This window comes from Ursus arctos, unplaced genomic scaffold (assembly GCF_023065955.2).
Source record: "Ursus arctos isolate Adak ecotype North America unplaced genomic scaffold, UrsArc2.0 scaffold_19, whole genome shotgun sequence".
Taxonomy (NCBI): Eukaryota; Metazoa; Chordata; class Mammalia; order Carnivora; family Ursidae; genus Ursus; species Ursus arctos.
In genome coordinates, this window is record NW_026622863.1 from 36,419,681 (window position 1) to 36,445,207 (window position 25,527).

The 25,527-nt window shown below is 50.8% G+C and overlaps 1 protein-coding gene across 1 annotated transcript; it reads left to right on the forward strand.

Annotated features, from left to right (window-relative positions):
* Positions 1-15,084: 15,084 nt before the first annotated feature.
* Positions 15,085-25,171, forward strand: CCNE1 (cyclin E1). Its single transcript, XM_026484248.4, has 12 exons — positions 15,085-15,266; positions 15,740-15,791; positions 15,903-15,990; positions 16,212-16,280; positions 20,059-20,204; positions 20,323-20,458; positions 22,604-22,750; positions 23,306-23,401; positions 23,627-23,761; positions 23,870-23,981; positions 24,061-24,218; positions 24,490-25,171. Exons 2-12 carry the CDS (start codon positions 15,769-15,771, stop codon positions 24,610-24,612), a joined length of 1,233 nt encoding a protein of 410 aa, XP_026340033.1. The 5' UTR covers positions 15,085-15,266; positions 15,740-15,768; the 3' UTR covers positions 24,613-25,171.
* Positions 25,172-25,527: the final 356 nt, after the last annotated feature.

Genomic DNA, 25,527 nt, shown 5'->3' on the forward strand with positions numbered 1-25,527 from the left:
ATCTGTCAAGAGTCACTGCTCAGAGTGCATCACTGGGCCTAGCACCAGGCTGGGCACTGGGGAGGCAGATGGGAAGAAGCGTCTGAACGGCAAGCAGGGGCCAGAGAGTGTGATCCTCAGAGTCAGCCTAGCTCAGAGAGGTGAGCGGATATGGGCAGCAAGCAGAAGGTGCTCTTAGGTGTTCAGGGAAGTCCTGGAGGCCTTCCTGGAGAAGGCGATGACTGAGCTGGGTATTGAAAAGGAAGAGTCTGCCAGTCAGACAAGCTGGGAAAAGGCATCCCAGGCAGAAGCACGGGGCAACTCGAGGTAGTTTGAGGAACATGGAACATAAGTCCCAGAGGGAGGAAGAAACAGAGGGCTGGAGGGCCAGATCACCAAGGGTGGACATGCTTTGCTCAGAATGGCCTTCATCTGAGGGGCAATGGGGGACCATCGAGGGTTTTATTTTTTATTTTTTAAATTTTTTTAAAGATTTTATTTATTTATTTGACAGAGAGAGAGAGAGAGAGACAGCCACCGAGAGTGGGAACACAAGCAGGGGGAGTGGGAGAGGGAGAAGCAGGCTCCCAGCAGAGGAGCCTGATGTGGGGCTCCATCCCAGAATGCCGGGATCACGCCCTGAGCCCAAGGCAGATGCTTAACGACTGAGCCACCCAGGCGCCCCTATCGAGGGTTTTAATTAAGATGTGATCTGCATATGTTTTAGGAAGACCTCTCTTGGCTGTTACAAGGAGAGTTAACAACGGTGGGCCAGGGGAAGGAGAGGAACAGGGGGCAAGTTCCTGAAGAGAACAAGGAACAGGTGTGAGAAATACCCTGGAGGGAGGTACGTAAGACCTACGGCCCCCTGAATGGGGCCCTGAGAGGGAGGAAGGAGTCAAGGAGAATCATCTCCAGGGAGTTCCTGCTGTTTTGCCTGCCCAGTGCCCAGGATTTCCCTTGGGAAACACCCCTTTCCCCCACAACTGGTCCGTGACAACACCCCTAATCGTAAGGTGAGAATATGACATAAGCCTGGCCAATCAGAGCAGGCTTCTCCTTGGGCAGCCACTGACGCAGGAGTGGGCACGTGACCCAGGCCAGACCAGTGGACCTCAAGTCTGGCACTTCTCCCAGGATAGCTGAGCTGGCCTCCTTTGCCACGACCCAAGAAGAGCCTGCTGACAGCAGGACCAAGAGATGGGCACAGCCGTAACAGGACCCTGGACCCAGCTGTTCCTGAAGCCCCTAGACTTTCAGTAACATGCACCAGGGGATCGCTTTCCTTAGGCCAGTCTGAGCTAAGAGTCTGTCACTGGTACCCAAAATCATTCTGACCAAAGGAGAGCAGGACCCAGGCCCGGCCCTCAAGGAGAACCCATGGTATCTATTAGGACCAGAAGTCACAGCCCTGATGACCTAGAGCACAGAGCAGTAGGACCCGAGGTCAGTGTCTGAAGAAGGTGCAGATGTAATGCTACAGAGACATTCAGAGGACGGCAGAGAAAGATGGTCCCGGAGAGGAGGTGACATCCGGCCAGGCCTTGAATCTGAGGTTGACAGTTGAAGGTGGACAAAAGTACAGGAAAAGAAAACGGCCGGAGAATTAGAAGAGGTTAGACTCCCAGAGGGATCTGGCTCCGAAGAAGCACAGCGTTTGGGCAGGGTGGGCGGGGAGACTTGAGCCTTAGGAGGGACCAGCCCTGCTGGGTAAACACCTGCCAGCCCCGGCCTCACCTGGTCACGGGGAGCAAACACCCAAACCCTGCAGCTCGTCAGAAGGCAGGGAGGGCAGCTCAGCCTCGCGGGCCCCCGCTGCGTGACTTGACGTGTAAGGAGGACCTGCCAGACTGCTTCTCAGAGCCGCTGAAACGTCTTCTATTCCCATTGGCCGCGTGTGAGGCGGGCTTCTCCACAGCCCACCAGCCTGACCAGTGCTTGCTACTCTCCGACTTTCTGAGGCGGTTCTTCTCAGTGTTCACCGTGGAAGCTTCTCTCTACGTCCGGCATGCCCTCTACCCCTGCAGCCTCACCCCAGCAGACTCGGCCCCCCAGACCCAGAAAAGCTAATAGAGCAAAGTATTAACAACTGGCTATTTTGATGGAAGTTAACAGATATCCCTCAACGTTTTGATGTTTGACACACACAAAAATTTCTAAATGTCACTTTTGCAACACTTTTTGGTGTTGCTGCCCAAGACCCGAATGTCCCAGGTTCTCTCTCCACTCTCGTGAAAGGTCTCATTACAGCCCAGTCCTGCGGGCCAGAAACTCTGGGTCTCTGGACCCTGCCTGGACCCTTGTTCCCCGTTGCTAATCCACTCAAGCCACGTTGATCTTACTCCAAACAGCACTGAATCCAGCCGCTTCCTGCCGGGCCTGCCGTACGCCTCTCCCCGATGCCCAGGCAGCCGCCAGCACCTGCTCCCCCCGCAGCCCATTCTCTGCGAGGCAGCGTGAGGAGTCTTTCCAAGAGGTACCTCTGATGGCCTCCCGTGGCTCTCAGGATGAAGAAGGAAGGGCTCACTGCGGGCTGTGCCCCCCGCCTGTGTGTTCCAGCACCCCTGCCGCCTCCCAGTTCCTCAAATGAGCCTTGGTCTCAGCCATCCCCGGGCCTCTTCCAAGCCCTTCCTTCCACTTGAACTCGTCCCTTCTCTGTCACTCCTTCTCACCTGTTCCCCCTCAGCTCGAGCATCTACTCCTCAACGGGAGCCATTCTTGACCTCCTCCCCCCTTCCCCTCCCCAGTCCAGATCGGGTTCCAAAGAACGGTTCAGGCTCTCAGAGCATACATGTGCACTCTACTATGTCCTTGCTGGTGACCTTGAGGGCTGCCATGACCTCTTTATGGCTGTGTCCTGATCTGAAGTGAGGCTAGCCCTAAGCCAGCATCAGGCGGTTGAGGATGGCGTGTGCTTTGTCCTCATCCTTGCTGAGACACACACTGATGCACGAAAACAGGACATGTTCGCTGTGACCGGTATTCATGACGGGGTCCTCAGTGTGGTCATTCGATTGGTGTCCCCAAGCCTATGGACTCCACAAGGGCAGGACAGCCAGGGATTCTCTGCTATCCCAGCCTGAGCACCAGAGAGACACATGGCACATGTTTCTAAAGAACATTAAAGAACCGAATTGGATCAACATGGGGCTGTGTAGTAGTAGCCTGTCTGCATGGAGGAGAAAGGGCATTTGTCTTTGCCCCTGTGGCTGGTCGCCTATAAATGGAGCCCCTATCGTGTCTCAGAGCTGTCGGCTCATGGTCTTGGACTTTTGGCTATTCCTGCTTTAGGAAAAGGAAGATGTCACTTTCGCACCACCCCAACTGCTGGTTTAAAAATGGGTCATGGCTGACTTAGCGGGATGGACTCTAATGGACGAGGAGATGCAGCCCCCGGGACCCCCTGTAGGAGGTGCTAGTGTCCGGGCTGCTGGGAGCCCTGCCTGCCCTCAGCCTCCAGCCACCAGTCCTCCGGGACAGCCTCAGCCACAGAGAGCCACCTTGCCAGGGCCACATGCTGCCACACAGAGGCTGATGGAGGCGGAGATAGAAAGGACCCAACACTTGGGCCCAAAGTAGGGCAGCTCTCAGGCCACATCCGCTCCAGAGCCCTCTGCCCACTCCTGCTTCTACTCTCCCCTGTCCTCAGGTGATGGCTTCTCAGCACTTCCTCCTCACCTCCCACATGCTCCACTCTGCTCCTGGGGTCCCCACACTGTCATGTGCAGTTTCCCGCTACTCAAGGAGAAGCCAATGGGGTGCTCTCACAATGAAGATGGAAAGCCCTGCCGCTGTGGGCTATGCAGGGATGTGTGTCCTTGCTGGTATGGGCCACGCCAGCCTTCCTCTGCGAGCTGGGATGCAGGACAGACAGGTGGACTCTGGAAAGGGCTGGCTAACATCCCAAGGCTTCGTGCAGTCTATGGAGAAGGGTCCTCCCAAGGTGCCCCTTTGTCACTGTGTGGTCCTAGGCAGTGACTCCCTCTCCCTAGACTTCCACCTGGTGGGAGAATGCCAGTGACATGTCACTATGTGACCATGGAGGTGAGGGGACAGGAAAGAAAAACTAGGCCTTCCATGGAGAGTGACAGAGATGGGTTCCTCACTTGCAGAGAGCAGGGAAGTTCTGTTTTCACATCTCTCCCCAGCTATGCTGACCTGGCCCTTGTCAGCCACCATGGGCCCATGGTCATGGGTCTGCATTCTCAGCAGGCAATGGGCAGCCCTCCCTCACTCTATTTGCAAACACATCTGACCCCCGTGACCACCTCCACCTCGCCCCACTTTGGCCAAGCTGCCATCATGCCTGGCTTGGGCGACTGGCCTCAAAGACCCCAGGATATGCTTGCTTCCCCATCCACACTCCCCTCAGGGCAGAGCGATCCATAAATGTGTAAATCAGAGCAGTTACTCTCCTACTTCAAACACTTCAAGGTCTTCTAATAGCACCAGAGTAAAACTCAAACTCCCTACAAGCCTGTGAGACCCCGCTGCCTCTGTCTCCCAGCTATCTTGTTATCTTGTTCCACTCTCCGTCACTCACTGTACTCCAACCTTCTTGCCTTCCACTAAAACACTAATTTATTCCCACCGCAGGGCCTTTGCACATACTGTTTCCTCTGCCCGGGATACTTTCTTCACAGCAATTCTTGCTGGATTTTCCTTATGCTTCAGAGCTTAGCCCTACTGTCTCCTCTTGCAAAAAGCCTTCCTGAAGCTACCTATCCTTAGTGATAGGCCTCTTCTCCACTTCCTATCACATCAGCCTGTTACTTTTCAGGAGTTCTCACGACTGGAGGTGATCATTGTATCTTTTTCTTGTGCTTTACTTACTTATGTGCTGACCCCCCTCCCACCCCAAGGGCAGACCTCTGCCTGTCTTGGTTCCTCTATCCTGGTGAGGGAACAGTTCTTGGCATATGACAGGAGTTCAATGCATATTTGATGAATGAATGAATGAATGAACGAACGAATGAATGAATGATGGAAGCTGGCTGGCCTCGGCTAGGACAGGCAGGGCGGAAGGAGCCCATGGTCCTGGCTTTCGGAGGCAGTTTTCAGAGGAAGGCAGAGACGATGCAGTTCTGTTGCCTTCCGTCCCATGTTTTCACCATATGGCTCGCTGCACACTGGGCTGAGTTGCAGATGCTCTAACTTGGAGCTTTCTTGCTTTTGTGTGTTAATAACATAAAGACGGAACATAGCTTACCACACATTTTGTGTTTGCTATCTATATGTATATAAAACAGACTTGGGTGTTACTAGCCAACCCACTTGTGAAGTGGAAGGAAAACAGAGCAATTAGAGAGGGAGGGAGGAGGCGGGTGCTGCCTGAGACCGTGGCCAAGTCTCCAGAATTCTGTGTGCCTCCCTTGGAGGGCGGCTCTACGCAGGAGGTCATGGGCGGGGCGGGGCTGGGCACAGAGATGGTCTGGCCCCGTGGCCCCTGGGGTAGATCCCATTCCTCAGCTCCCTGCGCTCCTGCCCCCCCCCCCGAGGCTCCCTCAGCCTCAGTGCTCCCCCTTCCCATCTCTCTATCAGCGCCAGACCCACCTGACAACTGTCACTTCCAGGACTTACGGCTTTATCTCTGGCCTCCGAGCCCTCTCCTCTGCATACCCCCACCTCTGACCACTGCCCACTCGCCCCTCCCGGCTTCATTCACGGATCTTTCACTCAAACATTTGATACTGAGTGCTCCCCACGTGCCTGCGGATAGCTTCCTTCTGAAGGAGGAAGGGCCCCACACAAGGAAACAAACGTACAATTACGAAATGTCTCAAGTGCGATGAAGAATAAAAATATGGGCCTTAATTAAAAAGACAGAAGTAAGCCTTTATGCCCCATAGGAGCTGCATTTCAGGGCAACCGAAGAGCCCTAATTGATAGGGAACACTTCTTTATGGAAGACTCCAGTGAGTAGACTTTGAACAGCCACGCGTCGCCGTGGGGGCGGGGCAGGGGCACCGGGGCCCGGGGAGGAGCAGTATTCCGGCCCGGCCATGGTCGAGAATGACAAGGCTTTGGGAGTGATACAAGCACACAACTTTGAATCCATTTCTTTCTTTTTTTTTTTTTTTAAGTTCTTTACGGACAATGCATCCCCTTATTGCCTGTATCAGGGTGGAGTGCTCCCACATGCCATCCCCCTGGGTATGGATAACTCTTTTTTGGAAGAAATGAAGGAAATAGAAAATCACCATTTTGCAAACCCTAATCAAATAATGGATTCAGGAAACAATTACGAATGGATGAAACTGTGAGGTGAGGGCTGCTGGGGAATGGTACTAGGGAAGGCGGAGGCTGTCGCCACCTGACCCCGATCTCAGCCTCACAAGAGTGGACGGTCAGGCACACTGGCCTCTGGAGGGTCGACGCATGGAGCGCACAGCATCACCTATGGACATGAACTTGTAATCAGCTACGAGAGCTGGCTTCCGTGTACAGGGAATACAGGGGAGAGAGGAACGAGTCAAACGACTCCGTGGGGAAGCAAAAGGGACAAATGCAGAGAGTGAAGTGATTTTGCAGGAGACTGAGCTGCCTTCTGCCGCAAATGTGGAATGGAAGAGCCTAGTCCAGAGTGGAGAGCAAGAACACAGTAAGCAGGTGTGTGGAGCAGTTTAGATCATCATTCAAGCCAGTGGTTAAAAGACACATTTGAGACAACTGGAAAACGTGATTGCAGATTGAGCATTAAATGCTATCAAGAATTGTTCGTTTTGTTAGCTTATTGGCATCGTGGTGATGGAAGAAAGCGGTCATTCTTTTAGAGATACATACTCAGGCATGTAAAAGTGAAATGACAATGTTTGGAATCAGCCTTAAAATCTTTTAGCAAAGAGAAAAAAAAAAAAGCCACAAGTCCCACGAAGCAAATACGACAAAATCTTTACTATTCAATCTGTAGGCTAAGTATATGAGATGTACTATCATTTCTCTACTGCATGTTTGGCATGTTTATAGTTAAATAACAACAATGTGGGGTGCCTGGGTGGCTCAGTCGTTGAGCGTCTGCCTTCAGCTTGGGTCACGATCCCGATCCCGGGGTCCTGGGATCAAGCCCACATCGGGCTCCCTGCTCAGCGGGAAGCCTGTTTCTCCTTCTCACGCTCCCCCTGCTTGTGTTCCCTCTCTTGCTGTGTCTCTCTTGTCAAATAAATAAAATCTTAAAAAAAAAAAAAAACCCCAAAAAACAAAAAACAAAACAAGAGAGAAGAGCAGTGAGCCCTGAGACAGAACCTGATGCCGGCAGGTGGCTGGCAAGGCTTCCTGCAGGAGGGGCTGCTGAAGCCTGAGTTGACCCCTGAGAAGCGGGAGTGGGGGGGAGCGGGGAGCCAGCGAACAGGTGCAAACAGACCACAGAAGCCGAGCCCATGGCGTGTCTGAGAAAGGCTGGAGCAGAGGGAGAGGAGGGTAAGCTCCCGGGACCCCAGGACCAGAAGCCGAGAGTCGGGCAGGGCCTGACACTTGTGCATGTGACTGTGATCAGCACGAAGCTGTCAAATGGTTTCCAGAAGGGGCAGTTTCGATTGGATTCCCGCAAGTCAATTATCTTTTAGGGAGGAGATGATTCAGGCTGTTTGGTGATAAAGGCATTCTCGTGGGGAAGAGACAGCGACAGACAGTGGGAAAGCAGTTCAGGACGGGGTACACCTGTACAGACAGCAGACCGTGGCTCCCTCCAGGACGGGACAGAGAAGGGACAAGAGACAGACTGGAAATACTGGGGCTTGTTGATGCATGCAGTGCAGAGGATGAGAGGGGGAGGAAGTGACAGTGAATATAGGTTTGCGCCTTGAGCAACCGAGGGAATCATGTCAGAGGTGGAGCTGGTGGGACAGGCGGGGAGCCCAGAGTCCACCCTTGGGCATCTTATGCCGAGAGGCCCGGGAGACGGGCAAGTGGAGATGTCAAGTGCGCAGAAGGTAGAAAGAAAAGACCACGCAGGGTGGAGGCACGTGGAAAATCACTCCATCGCTGAAACGGCGGGGGGGGGGGGAGGGAGAGAAGCAACCAGAAGTATGTAGTGGTGTCCTCCAGAACAGGGAGTGGGCCACCTTGCCCAACACGCCCGACAGGGCCGGGAAACAAATGCTGCAAAGTGCCCTTGGGAGTTGGTGAGACGGGGGGCATTGGTGTCTTTGGCAAAGGCAGTGTCAGTGACTGTCCACTTCCCGGGCCTCTCCTCTCCCTGAGCCAGATGAGGACCTCTGCTGCCAGGGCTTCCTCCCCCTGCATTTCTCTCGCTGTTTGGTCATGAAGGATGGGCTGCTCTTCTCTTCCACTCGATCTGAGCATCTTGAGGACAAGATGCTTGCTTCGACCTTCATACCCCTGAACAGGGTCATCCCTGTAACCATTTAACAGACATTTAATGAGCACCAACGGTATGCACATACCTCGTGGGCCCCGAAAAGTGGTACAATCACCAATTCCTCTTGTCTTGTTCTTCACATCTTGAGGGATACGAAAACAGGGAGCTGGGTCAAATGCCCCCCTGGACACTGAATTCACTGATCCCCCGCCACTGATCTGAGTCAACCTTGGGGACTCTTTATGAGATCCAGGAAACAGGCCCTGAAAAGACAGCCATCCAGGACCCCTAGTCCATGTGCGCTGAGCCCACCCAAGTACTCTGCCCCGCAAACCTCAGTTCAGCCTCACCCGCACCTTTTTTTTTTTTTAAGATTTTATTTATTTATTTGAGAGAGAGCGCATGAGTACGAGCAGGGGGAGAGGCAGAGGGAGAAGCAGACTCTGCACTAACCAGGAGCCCAATGCGGCACTCGATTCCGGGACCCCAAGAACATGATCTGAGCCCAAGACAGACATTTAACAGACTGAGCCACCCAGGAGCCCCCACTCGCCCTCTTCATCACCCTCTGGGCCAGAGGAGGAAGCTGAGGTGCGGAGTGGTGAGGTCCTTCCCCAAGATCACACTGAGATGGAACCTGGCAGCTGGGACCCACACCTCCCCGTGTGGCCAGGGCACCAGCCACAACTGCTCCAGGGCCTCCTTCTGCAGGATGTGGGCCACAGGCCCTCATGACAGGGAGGCTGTCCCTCCTCCAACCTGCCTACGCCCCTGCCCCTTATTCGCCCCCTTGCTTACTCTGACCACAGTGTGACACGTAAATTTTAAATATTAGCGCACCCACATCATATAGCGAGTGAGTCATTCCCTTTTCAATTCTCTATCACGCGTTCTGCCTACTCAAGGAGAAAGGCTCATTTCGAAGCCGAGGGGACTGATACCGGTTTACGGTTTTTTTTTTTATCTCCTTTCCTAAAAATTGTGGTAAAATTTACACATAACATAAAATTTACCATCTTAACTATTTTTGAGAGTTCAATTCAGTGGCATTATGTATATTCACACTGTCCTATACCCTCTACTCCTCTCCATCCTCAGAACCTTTCCATCTTGCAAAACTGAAACTCTGCACCCATTAAAAACTCCCCGTTCTCCTCTCCCAGCCCTGGCAACCCCCCTTCTACTTTCTGTCTCTATGAATCCGACTGCCCTAGTTCCTCACAGAAGTGGAATCATAGCGTCATCTCTTGTTTTAAATAGGAGATCGGGCCTGGGGGCCACGGCCTGCCTCTTGTCCGTAGTTACAAACGCTTTATTGCTTCTTTTCACTTCGGGGCTGTTGGTTTTCCATTTAGGGTAGGGATAGTAGGTTTTTCTTTTCAAACGAACAGATTTAAGGAAATATAACGTGTAGTGGAAAGTTGAAGGAGGAGAGGCAATGGACGGACGAGAAGAGAGGCTGAGAGGTGGGGAAGCCCCAGGCTCGAGGCTCCTTGCGTGGCGCCCTCTGTGACCTCCTTACCAGCCGCACCTGGGCCTCAGCACAAGAATGTGGCCCACTCCGTGTCCCCGGCCTCCTCAGCTTCCCATCACCATCTGGGAAACACTTTTTGTGCCTCTCACCTTTGCCCCTTTCCATTCACCCACTTATTTATCCGGCAGAACTTGCTGGCCAGACCCTGTGCCTGCTCTGGGGAATGCTAGGCCTCTAGGCCTGGGTGACCCCCAGTCCACCCTCTCCTTAGCGCCTTCTTCTTGTTTATGTAATGCTGACCCTCCCTCACCCGAGACCCTTCTTCATCCAAGACCCCACTATTCAGTTCTGAATTCCGGCGGGGGGAGGGGGGGAGTCCCAAGTTCAGACAACTACAGTGGCCAGGTTGATACCTAAAGGAGTAAAGACATAGGGCAAAGCTGTCCGCCCCCCCTCCCCCCCGCCCGAGGTCAGCTGCCTGACGTTGCCCTGCAGAGATGTAGGCCCAGCTTTGCCAAGCCATCCTACTGCTGGGGAGCCAGGAACCCTCCTGTGTACAGGAATTCAATTTCTTTGCTAATACCCTGTGGGCCACCAGGTCAGTTTGTGACCTCTATTCACTCACATTTAGAGTGAGTCCTGCTCACTTAATGTCTACTTGCTCCCCCCCCATCCCAAAGAGGGTGTGAGGTGTTCTTGCGAGCTCCTGGAGGGCAGGGCACCCCAGGCCCACTAGCACTTGGTGGGGGGCTGGCACCAGGGGCTCCCAAGGCTGCCAGGCTGATTAAGAAGTGGATTCTTATGTGGTTGATGTAAGCAAGTGACTGAGGGATTTTGCTAGGGAAGTCAGGATTCCTGGGGGCATTGAGACAAAGAGCCGGGCCTGGCACCCCCAGAGCCATGTGGCCACCAGCCATTCCAGTGTGGATTTACGATCTTACAGAGGCCTGGTGGGTCTAGGTGAGCACTGGGAGGCTCTCTGGTGGGCACAAATGGACGGAGTGGGACAGCCCATCACCCTTTCACCCATGCATGACACCCAAGACTCTCCTGGTTGCCAATGACAGGGGACCTAACCTCAACAAGCTAAATAAATACGTGAAAATAGTTGGCTCCAGCATGTGGAAAGTTCCTAGCAGGCTGGTCTTGGGCTGGACTGGACCCAGGAGTTCGATGAATCAGAACACTGCCTCCCCTTCCCTCTGGGCCTATTCCCCTCTATCCCCAAGGCGTCCCCTCTGAGGAAGGTCACCCTGAGTGACAAGATGGCCTCCTGGCTCCAGACCCACTTCCGGTCAGCTTAGCAACTCCAGGAGATTTTTATTGGTCCAGCTTAGGTCATGTGCCCACCCCCGAACCAATCACATGGTCAGGAATATGGTTCTCTGATTGGCCAAGCCTCCCTCCCCATCAAAAGTGCAGAGCATTGTGCTTGGAGGGAAATACCCCACAAGGGAGATGCCGAGATGGGGAGGGTTAACTGAAAGCTGGGAACGTGGACAAAGAACACTTGTGTCTTAGCCCATGTTGAAGGGGGGAGGGGGCTTGTTGCTCCATAACCGACCCCCCACCACCACCACACACAACCTGATTAGACATTCCTGGTCCCCGAAGTGTCTTCAAATTCGTGTCTGTCTTTGGGAACCCTGAGCTTAGCACAGAATCCGTAAATGTCAGCTGCCACCATTGCTCTATAGTATACTAAGTTTAAAGGTCAATTTTAATTTTCACCGGGATTTTTAAACTAATCACAGCCTTCTGTCTGAAGAAGTATGACTGCATTTGCTCCTCAGAGTAAGAGAGGGTCATGGGACCACCCACTGGTTTGCCAGTGCCCTCCTCGGAGTCCATAGCAGTGTGAGTCCTGAACCACAACTGGACTTCGGCTGACCTGGCAAGCCTGTGCAGACAGGTTTCCATGGCTGAGAGAGGAGAGGAGCCAAGCCCCCAGGGCCTTCCCACACTCGGGTTCCCTGGTATTGGGTTCTGCTCCTCCCGCCTGGCCCCTACCTCACAGCTCACACTGGTGTAGCCAGTTTGACCCCTCTTCTTCTGGGATTCCTGTGTGTAGCCTCTCGAATGCCACTCTACCATGTCCTTTGGCTCAGCCAAGCAGCCACAGGCCCCCAGCTCTGCCGGATAGCAAGGCCTGGGCCGGCTTGGCTTCCAGTCCCAGCCCACGCCTTCCCTCATTAACACCCTCCAGCACTCCTTAACTTTCTATAGCAGCCTTTAAGGAACTGCTAAACGTTCTATACAGCTGCCCAAGTGCATACAATGGGCCAACACTGTCAGCAGGCAGTTTCCTGGGCCACTGACCGCTATCTGGGGGCCCCAGGTTAAGGACCCTTATCTGGGAAGGACTTCCCAGAAGGATTTACTTCTTCTTAATCCTTCTATCCTGGCTGCTGTTCTTACCGTGTATGAAGCTATGCAAATGCTCCCAAATTTCTCTATGAATAATATTGACAATATTATTATGAATAATAATGACTTAATACATGTTGAACACTTACTACGTAATGGATACCCCTGCAAATGCATAATGGGTATTAATACATTTACTCCTCACAGCAACCCTGGAGGTTAGGATCATTAGAACCCCGTTTTCCAGATGAGGAAATTGAGGTACGAAGAGGTTAAGGAATTTTCCCAAAGTCTCATTGTGGAGGGAAGGGGATACCTTCCCTACCCAGCAGCTGGTTTTCTAGTCAATCTACAGTCTCCCTCAAGGCTGAGCCAATGCTTGGACACTCTGACCCTGACGCAGCCAGGCATATAATGAAACGAAATCAAACAGCCAAAGGTGACAAGTGGCCATCAGTAACTTCCAGAGACTCCAAGCCTTGCTGAAGGCTGTTTCCACAGACGTATCTTTTATCGCCTCTGCCAAACCCATTCATCCTTCTGGCCTAGAGGATGTTTCCGCCATGCAGCCTTCCTGGCAACCAAGAGTAGGTTGGATGCCCTCTCCTGCCACCACTCCATGTGAAGTTCTAGCCCCCAGAAGATTCCCATCCCAGCCCTTAGCACTCTGTACCATAACTGCCAATCTACGTAACTGCCTCCCTTCCAAACTGGAAGTTCCCAAGTGGGCAGATATTATTAAAGCCTTACTTTGCTTTAAATGATTTTTTTGAACAGTTGTTTTTTTTTTTAATATAACATACATTCAATAAAGGGCATAAATCGTAAGTGTAGAGCTCGATGAATTTTTATGGACACAACCATGTGCTCAGATTAAGCTATAAAACATAGGTAGTGCCCAGAAGTTCCCTTGGTCCCCCCCCCCCTATTAACCCCACCCCAGAAGTAACTGCTGTTCTGACAACTGTCACTATAGTTCTGCATTTTCTGAAATTTCAAATAAATGGAATCACATAGTAATACTTTTATGTGTCTGAGTTCTTGTGCTCCACATTGTATCTGTGAGATTTATTCATCTCGCTGCATGTTTCAATGGTTTGTCCTTTGTATTGTTGTGCAGTATTCCACTGAATGAATATATCAAATCCGTATCCACTGTACTGTTGATGAACGTGTCAGCTAGGTTATAAAACATCTGGAACTCTCATTCTTTGCTGGTTGGAGTAGAAGATGCTATCACCGCTAAGGAAAACTCTGTCTTGTCTATCATCGATAACAATGATATATATTGATATCTATATATTGACATATATTGTTTATCATTGTCATATATATATCTCATTGATTGAGCATTTAGTATGTGCCAAGCACTGTACTAAGTCTGCATTACCTCACTTAATCCTCACAGTCACCCTAAAAAGTAGATAGTTGCCATCTTTGAAATAGGACCATCATAGTATCAACACGATAGGATTATCCTGAAGTTGAACTAAACTCTGAAGGACGTAGTCCAAAGCTGCCATTTTGGAAACGCTGTTTATGGTACCTCTTACTGTTATTACCAAAGGACACAGGGCTGGGAGTTCAGGAGCCTGGGTTCCATGCCTCCCTAAGACAACCCGAGTGAGTCATCTCAGCAGCCTTGACCTCTGAGCAATGGGAAGGTCGCGCCTGTTAGCAGGGACCTCTGGGGATGACACAAGGCATACTCTTCAAGAAGACTGTTAGGTTGGTGGGCAGGGGACAAGACTGAGACTGCACATCAGGAAGGGTCTTGGGAGCGTTTGGGAACCCTCTACCATATGCTTCTTCTGCAAGTTTAGTAGACAAGGCACTTTCGAGTGACAATCGTTCCATACCTGTCTCACTAGCCTGGAAGGTCTACAGGGGCTTGGTCGGTGTAGCGGGTGGAAGGGAGGTCTGAGAGGATATGAAGGCCAGTTCCAGTGGAGCCCTGCACGCCAGGACAGGGAGTGCAAATTTGACCTAGTCAGTCATGAGCCACTCTGAAGGCTTTCACCTAGATGGGGCTGTCTGGAATCCCAAGGTCCAAACCCTCTTCGTCTTCTGATGCCCCGGAAGAGTTTGTGGGGGAGGGGCACACGGGGACGGGGTGGGCTGTTCCTTGAATGAATGAATGCACTCTTGGATGGATGGGCAGACGCACGTCCAGGAACGACCACCGTCCCACTGGCGCCCCAGACCCAGGCGGCTGCCAGTGGCACTGGTTGTAGGCCAGCGACCAGGCGCTGTGACCTTGGGCACATCCCCGCCCCGACTCAAGGCCCGGAACCCTGCGTCTCAGGGGCGGGGAGGACGTGCGAGGAGGGACAGTGCGCGCGCGCGGCAGACCGACGGACGGCGGGTCCTCCCGCTGGCTCCGGTGCGACCCCCGCCAGACCCCCGCCCCGGCCCGAACCCTCACCGCCAGCCGTGTTTACATTCCACCGGCGCGGGCCACGCGGCCTTTTGCCGCTCCAGCACCGCTCGGCTCCGCCCACAGAACCCCCTCGGCCCGCCCCTCCGCTGCGCTCGCGCCAGACCTCCCCCGCGTCCTGCCCGCCCGGCGCGGCCCCGCCCTCCACCGCGCGCGCCAGCCGGCCTCCCGCGTCCCGCTCCGCGCGGCGCCGCAGCTCGCGCCGCGCAGGCCCCGCCACGGCCCCGGCCCCGCCCCTCCAGCGCGCAGGCCCTGTCACTTAGCCCCGCCCCGCGCAGGCCCCGCCCCGCGCAGGCCCCGCCCCCCGGCGGTCCCGAGCGACTCGGCTGGCCTGCTCGGCGGCGGGGCGGTCCTGAAGGCTGTGGCTGGGCGGGCCCGGGCCCTCGGGCGGCCGCTGAGGGGTTCGGAGCCGGCCGGGGCGGGGCGGAGGGTGGCGGGAGGGTGCGAGGGCGGGCCGGGGGCCGGTTCCGCGCGCAGGGATTTTTAAATGTCCCGCTCTTAGCCGGGCGCAGGAGCAGCCGGCTCGGCCGCCAGCGCGGTGTAGGGGGCAGGCGCGGATCCCGCCACCGCCGCGCGCTCGGCCCGCCGCTGCCTCCCGCCTCCCGGCTTCCCGCTCGCTTCTGTCGCCTGCCTCCTGCCTCCTGCCTCCGGCCTCGGCTCGTGCCGCCTGCCTGCCGCGGAGACGGCTTCGGGTAAGGGCCCTGTCGCGAGCTGCGGGACGGCGGTGGCGAGGACTCCCACAGCGCCGGGTCGGGCCGGGCCGGGGTGGGGGTGGGGCGAGGCCGGGTCGCCGGGTCCCTGAGGCGTCAGCGCGGAGTGGGTGCCCCGGTAGGGTGGCTCAGAGACGGACCGGGGGGGGGATGTTGAGGGGGAGACTGAGGCAGCCCGGGCCGCAAGGGAGGCGATGGGCCGGCGGGAATTTCGGGGCCGTCCGGGCCCCCCCACCCCCGGGTTCGGACCCGGCATCGCAGACTGTTGGCGGCGCCGCGGGTGACAGGCCACCCGGGCCCATCGGCCATTTTCCTGACCGGCCCGGGAGGCTCCCGCCGCTGCCGCTGCCGCCGCCCGCGCGGGAGGGGGAGGGGTGTCCGGGGCCGGCTGGCCGGCCCTAGACCCCCACCCCGGTCAGTCCTCTTCACCCCACTGCCCGGTTTGTGCCCCCAAGGCCTGAGACCTGATCCCACGCTCCAAGCCATGCCGAGGGAGAGGAGGGAGAGGTGAGTGGCCCTGTCGCTGTGGGGACGGGAAGGGTGTTCAGTGGTGGGGGAGGGGTGAACCCAGATTTGGGGAGAACTCACCCTGACCTCTGTGTCACCCTGGCTTTGCAGGGATGCGAAGGAACGGGACACCATGAAGGAGGAAAGTGGCACCGATGTCTCTGTTCGCTCCAGGAAAAGGAAGGCAAATGTGGCTGTTGTGAGTACAAAGGAGACAGGTGGGGGAGGAGACCCCCCCCAAGTCTTACCTGGGAACCAGACTGGGCTCTGCCACATGTTTATTGATAAGGGGTCAATGGGAGTGCATTTGGCGGAAATGGTGCCCACAACCTAACCAACTTTTTCTTTCTTCTCTCTCTCTGTTTTTGTCTTTGGACTGTTTGGTGTGTTTCCTTGGTGGGTGGGGTTGCTTTATGTTAGTTCTTGCAGGATCCAGATGAAGAGATTGCAAAAATTGACAGGACTGTGAGAAGCCAGTGCGGCAGTCAGGTGGGTACACTTGCTGATTGGGCCTAGGTGGAGGGCCTCCTGCTCTCCGTGGGTTACATGGAGTCTTAATCTCTCTTGCCTCCCGCTGAAGGCTTTTTCTCTACCTATGGCCACAGTGCCTATGGCTGAGCTCTGTGCCCATCAGTGGCTCTGACCTCTGCCAGCCTTGGAACTCCAGGAAGGTCTTGGGTTCCTCACCAGCACCTTTGAGATTACAAACATGCGCTGATGTCTGGAAGGACTGGAATGAACATAGAATAGCTCAGTCCTCTCCTTTTGCCCTTGAGGAAACTCAGACTCAGAGGAAAGAAGTAACCCAGAGTCCTGTGCAAGCCAGGGGCGGAGTCCATCCTAAAGCCCTGTCTCTAGGCTGGTGAACTGGGGGAAGTCTCCTGACACTCTGGGTAACTGTGATGATGGGGTTTTGTGTGTGTTCATGAGCAACCATGAATTCTCCCCATCCGCACTTCTGTCTTTCCATCACATCATGGTGTTTAAGGACCTCCTACCCCATTTAGGTCAGGTTTCTAACTCCCCCCGCTCTGGGGGGTTCTCAGCCCATCCAGCAATTACCTACAGTGATCACTGCTGTCTGGGGCTTGACCTGGCCTCAGCCAGAGTATTAGTGGAATACTCTGTGTGATGATATATGTGTCTCAACACAGTTTTTTGACTAGTTCATTCTCGTGTCCCCATCATGGAGTTACCGCCAATTTCCTGCCTGCTTATGATATCATTACAATATCAGAAGTTCCTAGCAGAAAAAGCTCGTGTTATCTCTCTACCTCCAGAAATGGCTGGAGACTGTAGTTATGGGTCCAGTAGGGGAAGCAGCCTATCTCCAAACCAGCGGGTCAGGCCTTCTGACGCTATCACGGAGAAAAGCTGAGCAGGAATAGTATTCGAGCTGAGAGCAATGGTCCCAACTAGGTTAGCAACGGGCAGCACAGCACTTTGTTGGACAGTGAGCAACAGCCATAGCAGTTGGTTCTGGAAGAGTGAAGAGCTTTAAAGCACTAAGTTTGTAGTAACAGTTTTCACTGCACATAAGACCCTAGTAATTAGCATTTCTGGGGAGGTCCACTGAATATTGAACAAGGGGGTTGATGATTTCCTTCTCGTTAGATGAAGAAATAGTTCACTTTAGGGAAGGAAGGAAGACAATTCTTTTCTTTTCTTCTTTAAAAAATAAACTTCAAGTAGGGTGATTTTTTGTGGGGCATGATAAAATGGATCTCTACTTCGTGAAACTCAAAATTGTGTATTTTGCCAACTGTTCTTGAATTGAATTTTCCAAGTGAGAATGAAACAAAGGCATCCATATTGACTTCTTAGAATTTTAGAGTAGTTTCTGTTCTCCAGGAGGATCGGAGCGGTCTAGGGTGCCTAAAATGGGGCTGTGGTCCCAGCCCTAAACTGTGGACAGTTGATCGCTCTGGTATGTGAATAGCCATATCATTTCCCACTAACTAGAGGGAATTTTCATGGTTATTCAGAGATTAATGACAACAGGTTTCTGCACATTATGTAAAGCAGATAGCTTGAAAATTGTCCATCTATTTATGGAGCAGTCGTTGTCTTGTTATTTCTCTGTGTAGATTCATGAAACTAGAATTTTGGGGTAACACAACCCTTTTGCCTATTAATGACACAAAATTTTTCTCCGGAGTTATAGTTCAGCCCAGTACAACAGCCTTGAGCTACTTGTGGGCATTATCCTAAACTCCTTATAACTGCTTCATCAGGACCACAGAGAACCTTCGATTCTTACCTTAGGCCTTTCTTAACGACAAGACTACCCTTTAATCTAAAATCCATTCAGTATATCTGTTTTGTTGTTTTAACTTTTTGCATGAGACCCACCTTTTTTATTGAAGCGGATCCTGGGCTTTCTGTTAGTTACTTCACAGCACCTGCTTTTGCATAGGTAGTTCTTAATTAAAAGAGGCGTAAGGAGTCAGGGGTGGTTAGAAATAGTCAAAATTGGTCTCTTGCTCTTATCCCTTTCCTTCCTAAAGTCAGATGGATCTGGCCTCCTTTAAAACCCAGTATCCGCTCAAGAGAAAGGACATAGACTTCACATGGTGCTTCAGACGCTGGGTCCTAAAACTTGCCTAACCATGTGTCTCCTTGTGGGTCATCCAGTTTGTCTATGAACTGCGGGTTGGAAACTGCTGCCATTTTCTCCCCAAAGCTGTTCTCAGCTCTTTCAGCCATCTGGCTGCGGAGGGTGGCACCCAGCTTCTGCCTTCACAGCTAGAATTCATTCTTGAATGAAGAGCAACTTGAAGCAGTTACGTGGCCCTTTTTTTGTCAAGGAAATGCTACCAGCACATGATACTAGAGCTGGAAGGGGAGGTTGCCCTTCTGGAACAGCTGTTGGCAGGAGTTGTCATGGTTGATTTGCATGCCCAATTCTTTGCACCCTGGGTGGAGAAGAGCTTTATCCTGCTTTGTTCTTCTCAGCACACCGAAAGTGCTCTGGCTGCCTCTGAAAGTAGCTGGTGTGCCATGAGAGCCCCACTCTACACTGTTCTCCAGGTAGCACCTGGAGCCCAAGTCCCCATGCTCATTTCTAGTCGTCCTGTTGTCCCTTTTCTTCTAGTCAACCTCAATGAGCTGTCTGCTTAAAAAAAAAAAAAAAGTGCCGAGAGTCTCAGACTTCCACAGGGCTTCCAATCTTGCCGCATTATTACCTGCCACATTGTCAACAGAATAACTCTTTAAAATTCAGGAAAATCCATCGTCGGCTTCTTTTCAGAGTAGGACGATAAACAGAGTAGTTTGAAAAAGAAAATTTTCTAAATGGCAAAGTGACCTCAGTATTTTCCAAATATTGAAAATTGAATAAAATTAAGTATCTGGAATCTCTGAAAGAAAAGCATATTGTTTGGGTTTTTAATGATGGTTTATTCACTTATCAGTTATTTGAGTCATTCTGTACAAGACGTTAGGGGCAGGATTCAAAGGTCTTCAGGGGTATCTGGCTTCTATCTCCACAGACTTCTTAGTATATCCTGTGACCATCCCTGGGTTTGGTTTTAACCAGGCAGATATGCTTTTTGTTTTGTTTTGAGTTAAGGAAAACAAAAGGTCCCCATTATATAATATATTAGGTTAGTCTTGCAACCAAAAGATGTCACATTTGATGGGTTTTTGTTTTAAGATGGGGAGATTTTAAAGATAGGTGGTAATCAATTTACATTTGATCTTTTACGCTTGTGAATGTGGAGTGCTCGTGTAAATACTTTTATTGGTAATCCTTTCACTTTTAAGAAATTTTAGTAGACTAGCTATACTTGTTAAAAAAACAAACCTTTCGGCTGTTACGAAGTAATCCCACGCATACCTTAGAAGTTATGCCCAGTATCTTACTGAGCTGCAAATGGATTTGTATCATTGGTATTGTCATTTTTTGTAATAGAAGACCTGTGTGCATTTCATCTTAACCCCTCCTGGACCTGTCTTACTGCTCAGGTACGTGTTTGAGGGTGACAACGTGGAGGATGAAATGCTACTGACTTTGTAGTTGTCTTAGATGTTCACTGCATAGACTCCTAAGCCAGTGACAAGTGAAATGAAAGCTCGGAGTCACGACTGCGGCTTTTACTTACGAGTCCCATCTTCATCTTAATTTAGTCCAAAATAAGTAGTTAGGCCTGGAGATTGCTGTCTAGTGTGAAGACAGTTTCCGTTTTACTGGCTGTTCTACAAATCAATGAATGTAAAAATAGCTGGTTCATATCAAACATTTAAAAATGTGTTTTTTCTTTTACAGCCTTGGGACGGCAATTCTGTGTGTGAAAACCCCTGCTCCTTGATTCCCACACCTGACAAAGAAGAGGATGAGCCGGCATCCCCAAGTTCCACGTGTGCACCGCAGAGTTTCATGCCCTCCAGAGCCTCACCACTGCCTATACTGAAGTAAGTTCCCTGCCGTGTGCCTTCCAGATCTTTTACTCCTGTGCACAAGCTCACCCGGTTAGTGTGGACGCATACTGACACCTGCCTTTTGTCTTTCACTTGGTTTTGGTTTTTGTAGCTGGGCAAATAGAGATGAGGTCTGGAAAATTATGCTAAACAAGGAAAAGACATACTTACGGGATAAGCACTTTATGCAGCGGCATCCTCTCCTGCAGCCTAAGATGCGAGCGATTCTTCTGGATTGGTTAATGGAGGTGAGCTTGAGTCTTCCTGAGGACTGGAAGCATTGACCGCTTCCAGAATCTTCTGTGCTATTATGATCTCTTCCTATGTTTGATCCCATTGACACATTGTGTGTCTCTGAAGCTGGGGTATATATATATTGCCATTTTGCTTGCATTCTTCCTTAGAAGAATTTCTGAAGTCTCTTTACCTCTTAGATATTTTTAAGTCGGCCTCTCATTTTTTTCTTCAAAGTTCAAATAATTACAAAAGTTCTATTTTCCACTTAACTGTAAATATTGATATTTGGTCTTCGTTAATTAAATTGCTTTTAAATCTATCCAGTGGAATGCAGATAACAGCTATTTGATAGCCTCTATCATAAGTTTTAAAAATATGTGAACAGGCTTATCTTTAACAGTCAGAAAGCTTACATGGTTCCTTTTTAACTCCTTGGAATCCATTTCTCCTTCCCCACAGAATATCATCCTAACAAAATATACCGTTCACATCTTTTACTGGTCACACTGTCAGACTTCCCTGCAACAATTGATCAAAAGAACGAGTATTACAAATTGTGATGGGTAATTGTTAAACATAGAGAGCGATATTGTATGGGCAGTGCAGCTCCCTCTGAGAGGACGTGTGGGTGACTCAGTGGTGCCTCGATGAAGGGGTGCTTCCTAGACGCCTGGAAGCCTTGGGGGAGGAGAAGTGGGCTTTCTTTGTGATGTTGAAGGGATCTCAGGTAGATCCATTTTATGCAAAAGGACCTGTGGAAACTAAGTGTCTAAATATTCCCTAAAAACAAACTGCGGTGTACTCTTTGGAAAGCCTATGTTCTGGGGGTATGTGCCCCCCTGTTATGCTCACCCTAGAATCCGATTCCCTGCTGCCACCTCACCGTGTATATGTCTTCTCAGGCAAGTCACTGAACTTAGAATCTTGGTTTTCTCATCTGTAATATTTTCTAGCAGTATTTTCCTTGCAGAGTTTGTATGAAGTAGAAATAGTAGGCAAGAAAAGGTAGTTGTTTTTACTATTATTAATTGGCTTTTTTTAATTGGTCTCTGAAAACCTTAACATTTCCTGTACTGAGTTCTTTGTCAGGCCTGCCTGCTTAAAACTACAGGCCTTCCAGTTGCCCACTGCAGGGCCACAACGGCACATAGCCCTTCTGGGCCCTTTGCGACATTTTATCACTCCTCAAAACATTAGATGTAGTATACTTTACTCTCCCAGGCTTCAACTCATAAGATGTGGTGACGGAGAAGTCCTATTTTGTATAATGTAGGTGATGCCATATACTTTAAGGAAGATTTCTCTCTGAAAGTAAATCCCAAAAGTCACGTAATAACATTGAAAGGGTAGAAAAGAATGGTAACTTTTCTGTCTTCAGTGGAACAAAACTGCAGGCCTGTCTGCAGCGGTGCTGTTTCTCAGCCCTGAGCCCAGCCAGGAAGTCTGCATGCGTGTGGGAAAGGCGGTGCTCAGGCCGTGTGCCCAATCGTGAGCTGGGTGACATAGGTCTGAGAGTTTGTTCCTGAGAGGACAGAAGCTCTAGTTTCACTTCTGATCAGATCATAATGGTATTACTTTATAAAAACTGACTTCAAATATGCCTCAACCTGGACTTTAGAAATACTCTTTAGTGGTTGATGGAATTTTCTCTCAATATCCTGTTGTTTCTCCGGTGCCTTTTCTACTTTTTAACCCCATGAATTGCACTCCCACATGGGAAGGCCTGAGGAGGAATGGCAGTTTTCTGTGGATAATCAGACATTAGGTGGTGGTGACGAGTTGCGGTCTGCTATTTCCTGCTCCCTCCTGCACACCATCTTACCTGATCTCTCAGCAGTCCTGTGAGGTGGGCAGGGCAGGCATGGTCCTAATTTTATAGTTTGAGATAATCATTCACAGTGTTTCCATGAAAATGCTGCTTTACCAGCCTACGCACATTTGCTCTTACTATTATATAGATCATGGAACACTTAATCCTTCTGAGTTCCAGCCTTGCACTCAGGGGCTTAGGGACAAGCCAGGTAACAGTCCCTTCAGAAAAGCAGACTTCTCTCTCTCGATTTGGTTATATTGTCCTTCACCAAAACTCATGGCAAGTTGTTTTTTGTCCTTCTTTTTTCCTCAAGTAACTGTTCTAAAACTTACTATTTTTTCAGGTGTGCGAAGTCTATAAACTTCACAGAGAAACATTTTACTTGGCACAGGATTTCTTTGATCGGTATATGGCAACACAACAAAATATTGTAAAAACACTTTTACAGCTTATTGGGATTTCATCTTTATTTATTGCTGCCAAACTTGAGGTAAATTATTTTCAAATATTTGTTATGTAGCACATGCTGTTTCTGGAGGTCCCCTGAGATGACTGGGAGAGGCCACCTGTTTGTCTACATTTTCCCAATTTGAGGTCATCTAAAGTAAAGATACAAGCAGAAAGGGCTAGAAATTAACCAAGAAGTGAGGGAAGTAGTGAGTATATAAAATGCTTAGGTTAATGTAGTTACTGTAAGGCAAAAAATTGAACTTTGACCGAAGACGATTCGAATTTTGATGTGATGAGAAGGGTGGATAGGCCAACTTTCAAACGTGTTGCTCAAAGTATTAAAAAGGTGAAAATTTCAAAAATATCCCCACAGAGTAAAAGCTGTATTTATGTCTTTATTTATTGCTAATGTTGAGTGTTTGGTTTCTTTCACGATGAATGCATTTTGACCAGTGGAATAGCTCCTGTATTTAGTCCGTGATGTTCCCTCTCTCTTTCCATGCTAGCATACTAAAAACAGTGATTTGGTTGTACACTGTAAGTTAAAACTGTTAGAGAAATTTGCTAGTCCTTTCTCCCTTCGCTTTCCTCTTAGGAAATCTACCCTCCAAAGCTACACCAGTTCGCTTATGTTACGGACGGGGCTTGTTCAGGAGAGGAGATTCTCAGCATGGAATTAATCATTATGAAGGTAGGTTACAAGTTAATTTTTCAGTCTTTTTTGTTAAATGCATACATAATATCTCTTCCACATTTGGCGTGAGTGCATCTGACTAGGTGTTCTCCAGCTGGACACATTGTGGCATGGAATCCAGCTGCATTTTGAACTCCTTTAGCGGCCCAAAGGGAGCAGAAATGTCTTTTTTTTTTTTTTTCTTCTCAAGCTTTGGTCTGACCTTTCTCTGTTTTCCTTTAGGCCCTTAAGTGGCACTTAAGTCCCCTGACCATCGTGTCCTGGCTGAATGTATATATGCAGGTTGCGTATCTAAACGACTTGTATGAAGTGCTCCTGCCACAGTATCCCCAGCAGATCTTCATACAGATCGCAGAGGTGGGTGGCTGTTACCTCTGGGGGGCTTCCCACCCCAGCGGGACACCGAGGAGCTCTAGAAGGGACAGATGTTAGCCGCCTGCTTCACTGGTCTTCCCCCCCCCACAGCTTTTAGATCTCTGTGTCCTGGACGTCGGCTGCTTAGAATTTCCCTATGGTGTCCTTGCTGCTTCTGCCTTGTATCATTTCTCTTCCTCTGAGTTGATGCAAAAGGTTTCAGGTACGTCGGCTTTCCCGTCCGTTCACAAGGTGTATTAAACTTACAAACCGATGGAGCCTAACATTTATTTTCGTTGCAGGGTATCAGTGGTGCGATATAGAGAAGTGTGTCAAGTGGATGGTTCCATTTGCCATGGTTATAAGGGAGACAGGAAGCTCGAAGCTGAAGCACTTCAGGGGGGTTCCTGCTGAAGACGCGCACAACATCCAGACGCACATCAACAGCTTGGACTTGCTGGTGAGTCGTGTTCCCCGTTCCCCGGGTAAATTCCTAAAGCTGCCTTCAGGCAGGCTCCAGATAGCCTCGAAAGACTCCACTTCTGTTAATTCCTCTGAAAGAGAAAAACTGTGCTCGCTAGATGTGATGTCCAACGAGCACGTAGACCAGCGACTCTAGATGCTTCTTCGCTGTCTTGTTGCCCTCTTCTCCTCAGAAGGGAGCACATGGTACGCGAAGCCCAAAGGGCGCATTCTTCCATTTTGACGTTTCTCGCTTTTATTCCTCCCAGGACAAAGCCCAAGCAAAGAAAGCCATATTGTCTGAACAAAATAGGATTTCTCCTCTCCCCACCGGGGTCCTCACTCCCCCACAGAGCAGTAAGAAGCAGAGCAGTGAGCAGGGGACAGCGTGACCACACCTGCATCCTCCACCAAAGACAGTTGTGAGCAAGCGCCCGCTCCGAGTTCTCTGCTGCGCACGGGGGCAGAGGCGCGTTAGCTTTTACAGATATTTAAATGGAAGAGCGTGTGTCTTCTGCAACCGGAGCGTCTCTGTGGATGGCACTGGACAGGGACAAGTGTTTTTTATTGAATGCTTAGAGTTTTTGAACTAAGTGGGTCAAGTACACCAGCCACCTCCAGAACACCGACGAGTGCTCCAGATGCTGCTAAGGAGGGTGATACTTGACTCGACTGACTGTTCACACGCGGAACGAAGGCTTGACGCTGCGGAGCGCCACGCTGCTGTGGGCTCCCCTCGGGTGTGCTGGGTTGTGGCGTATCGAGGGCAACAGGTGGTTGTGAGCGCTGTGACGTGGAGCCCACAACCAGCTGTGCTGGGGGCCTGCCCTTTTCACACTATCAGTTGACAATGTACAATGCCTTTTATGAACTGTTATTTTGTAAGTGCTGCTATGTCTATCCGTTTTTTTAATAAAGAGAACACTGTCTTTGAGACAGCGGGTTTTATGAGCTATGTGTGATCATTTAAGTTAGAAGTCATCTTTGAGTGTGGCCGTACCGAGTTTTTTTTAACTTCATACTTCTTAAAGCTCACACCTTTCAAGCAGATATATTGAAAAGACTTTGGAAGCGAGCTTTACGTGCAGCCACGAAGGCCTCCCAAAGGCCGCCTGAGGTGGGAATGAGGCTTCGATCTGGCATTTGTCCCCCATTCTCCCAGCTCTGCACAGTGGCTGCTCAGGTGGGGCTCACGGGCTGGCCGTGGCGGTCCTGGGGAACGCATGTCTGCGTCCAAGAGGATTCTTTGGTGTGACTTCTGCCCGACCATCGGCCAGAGGTCATAAAGCATCTGTAAGCAGTGTTAC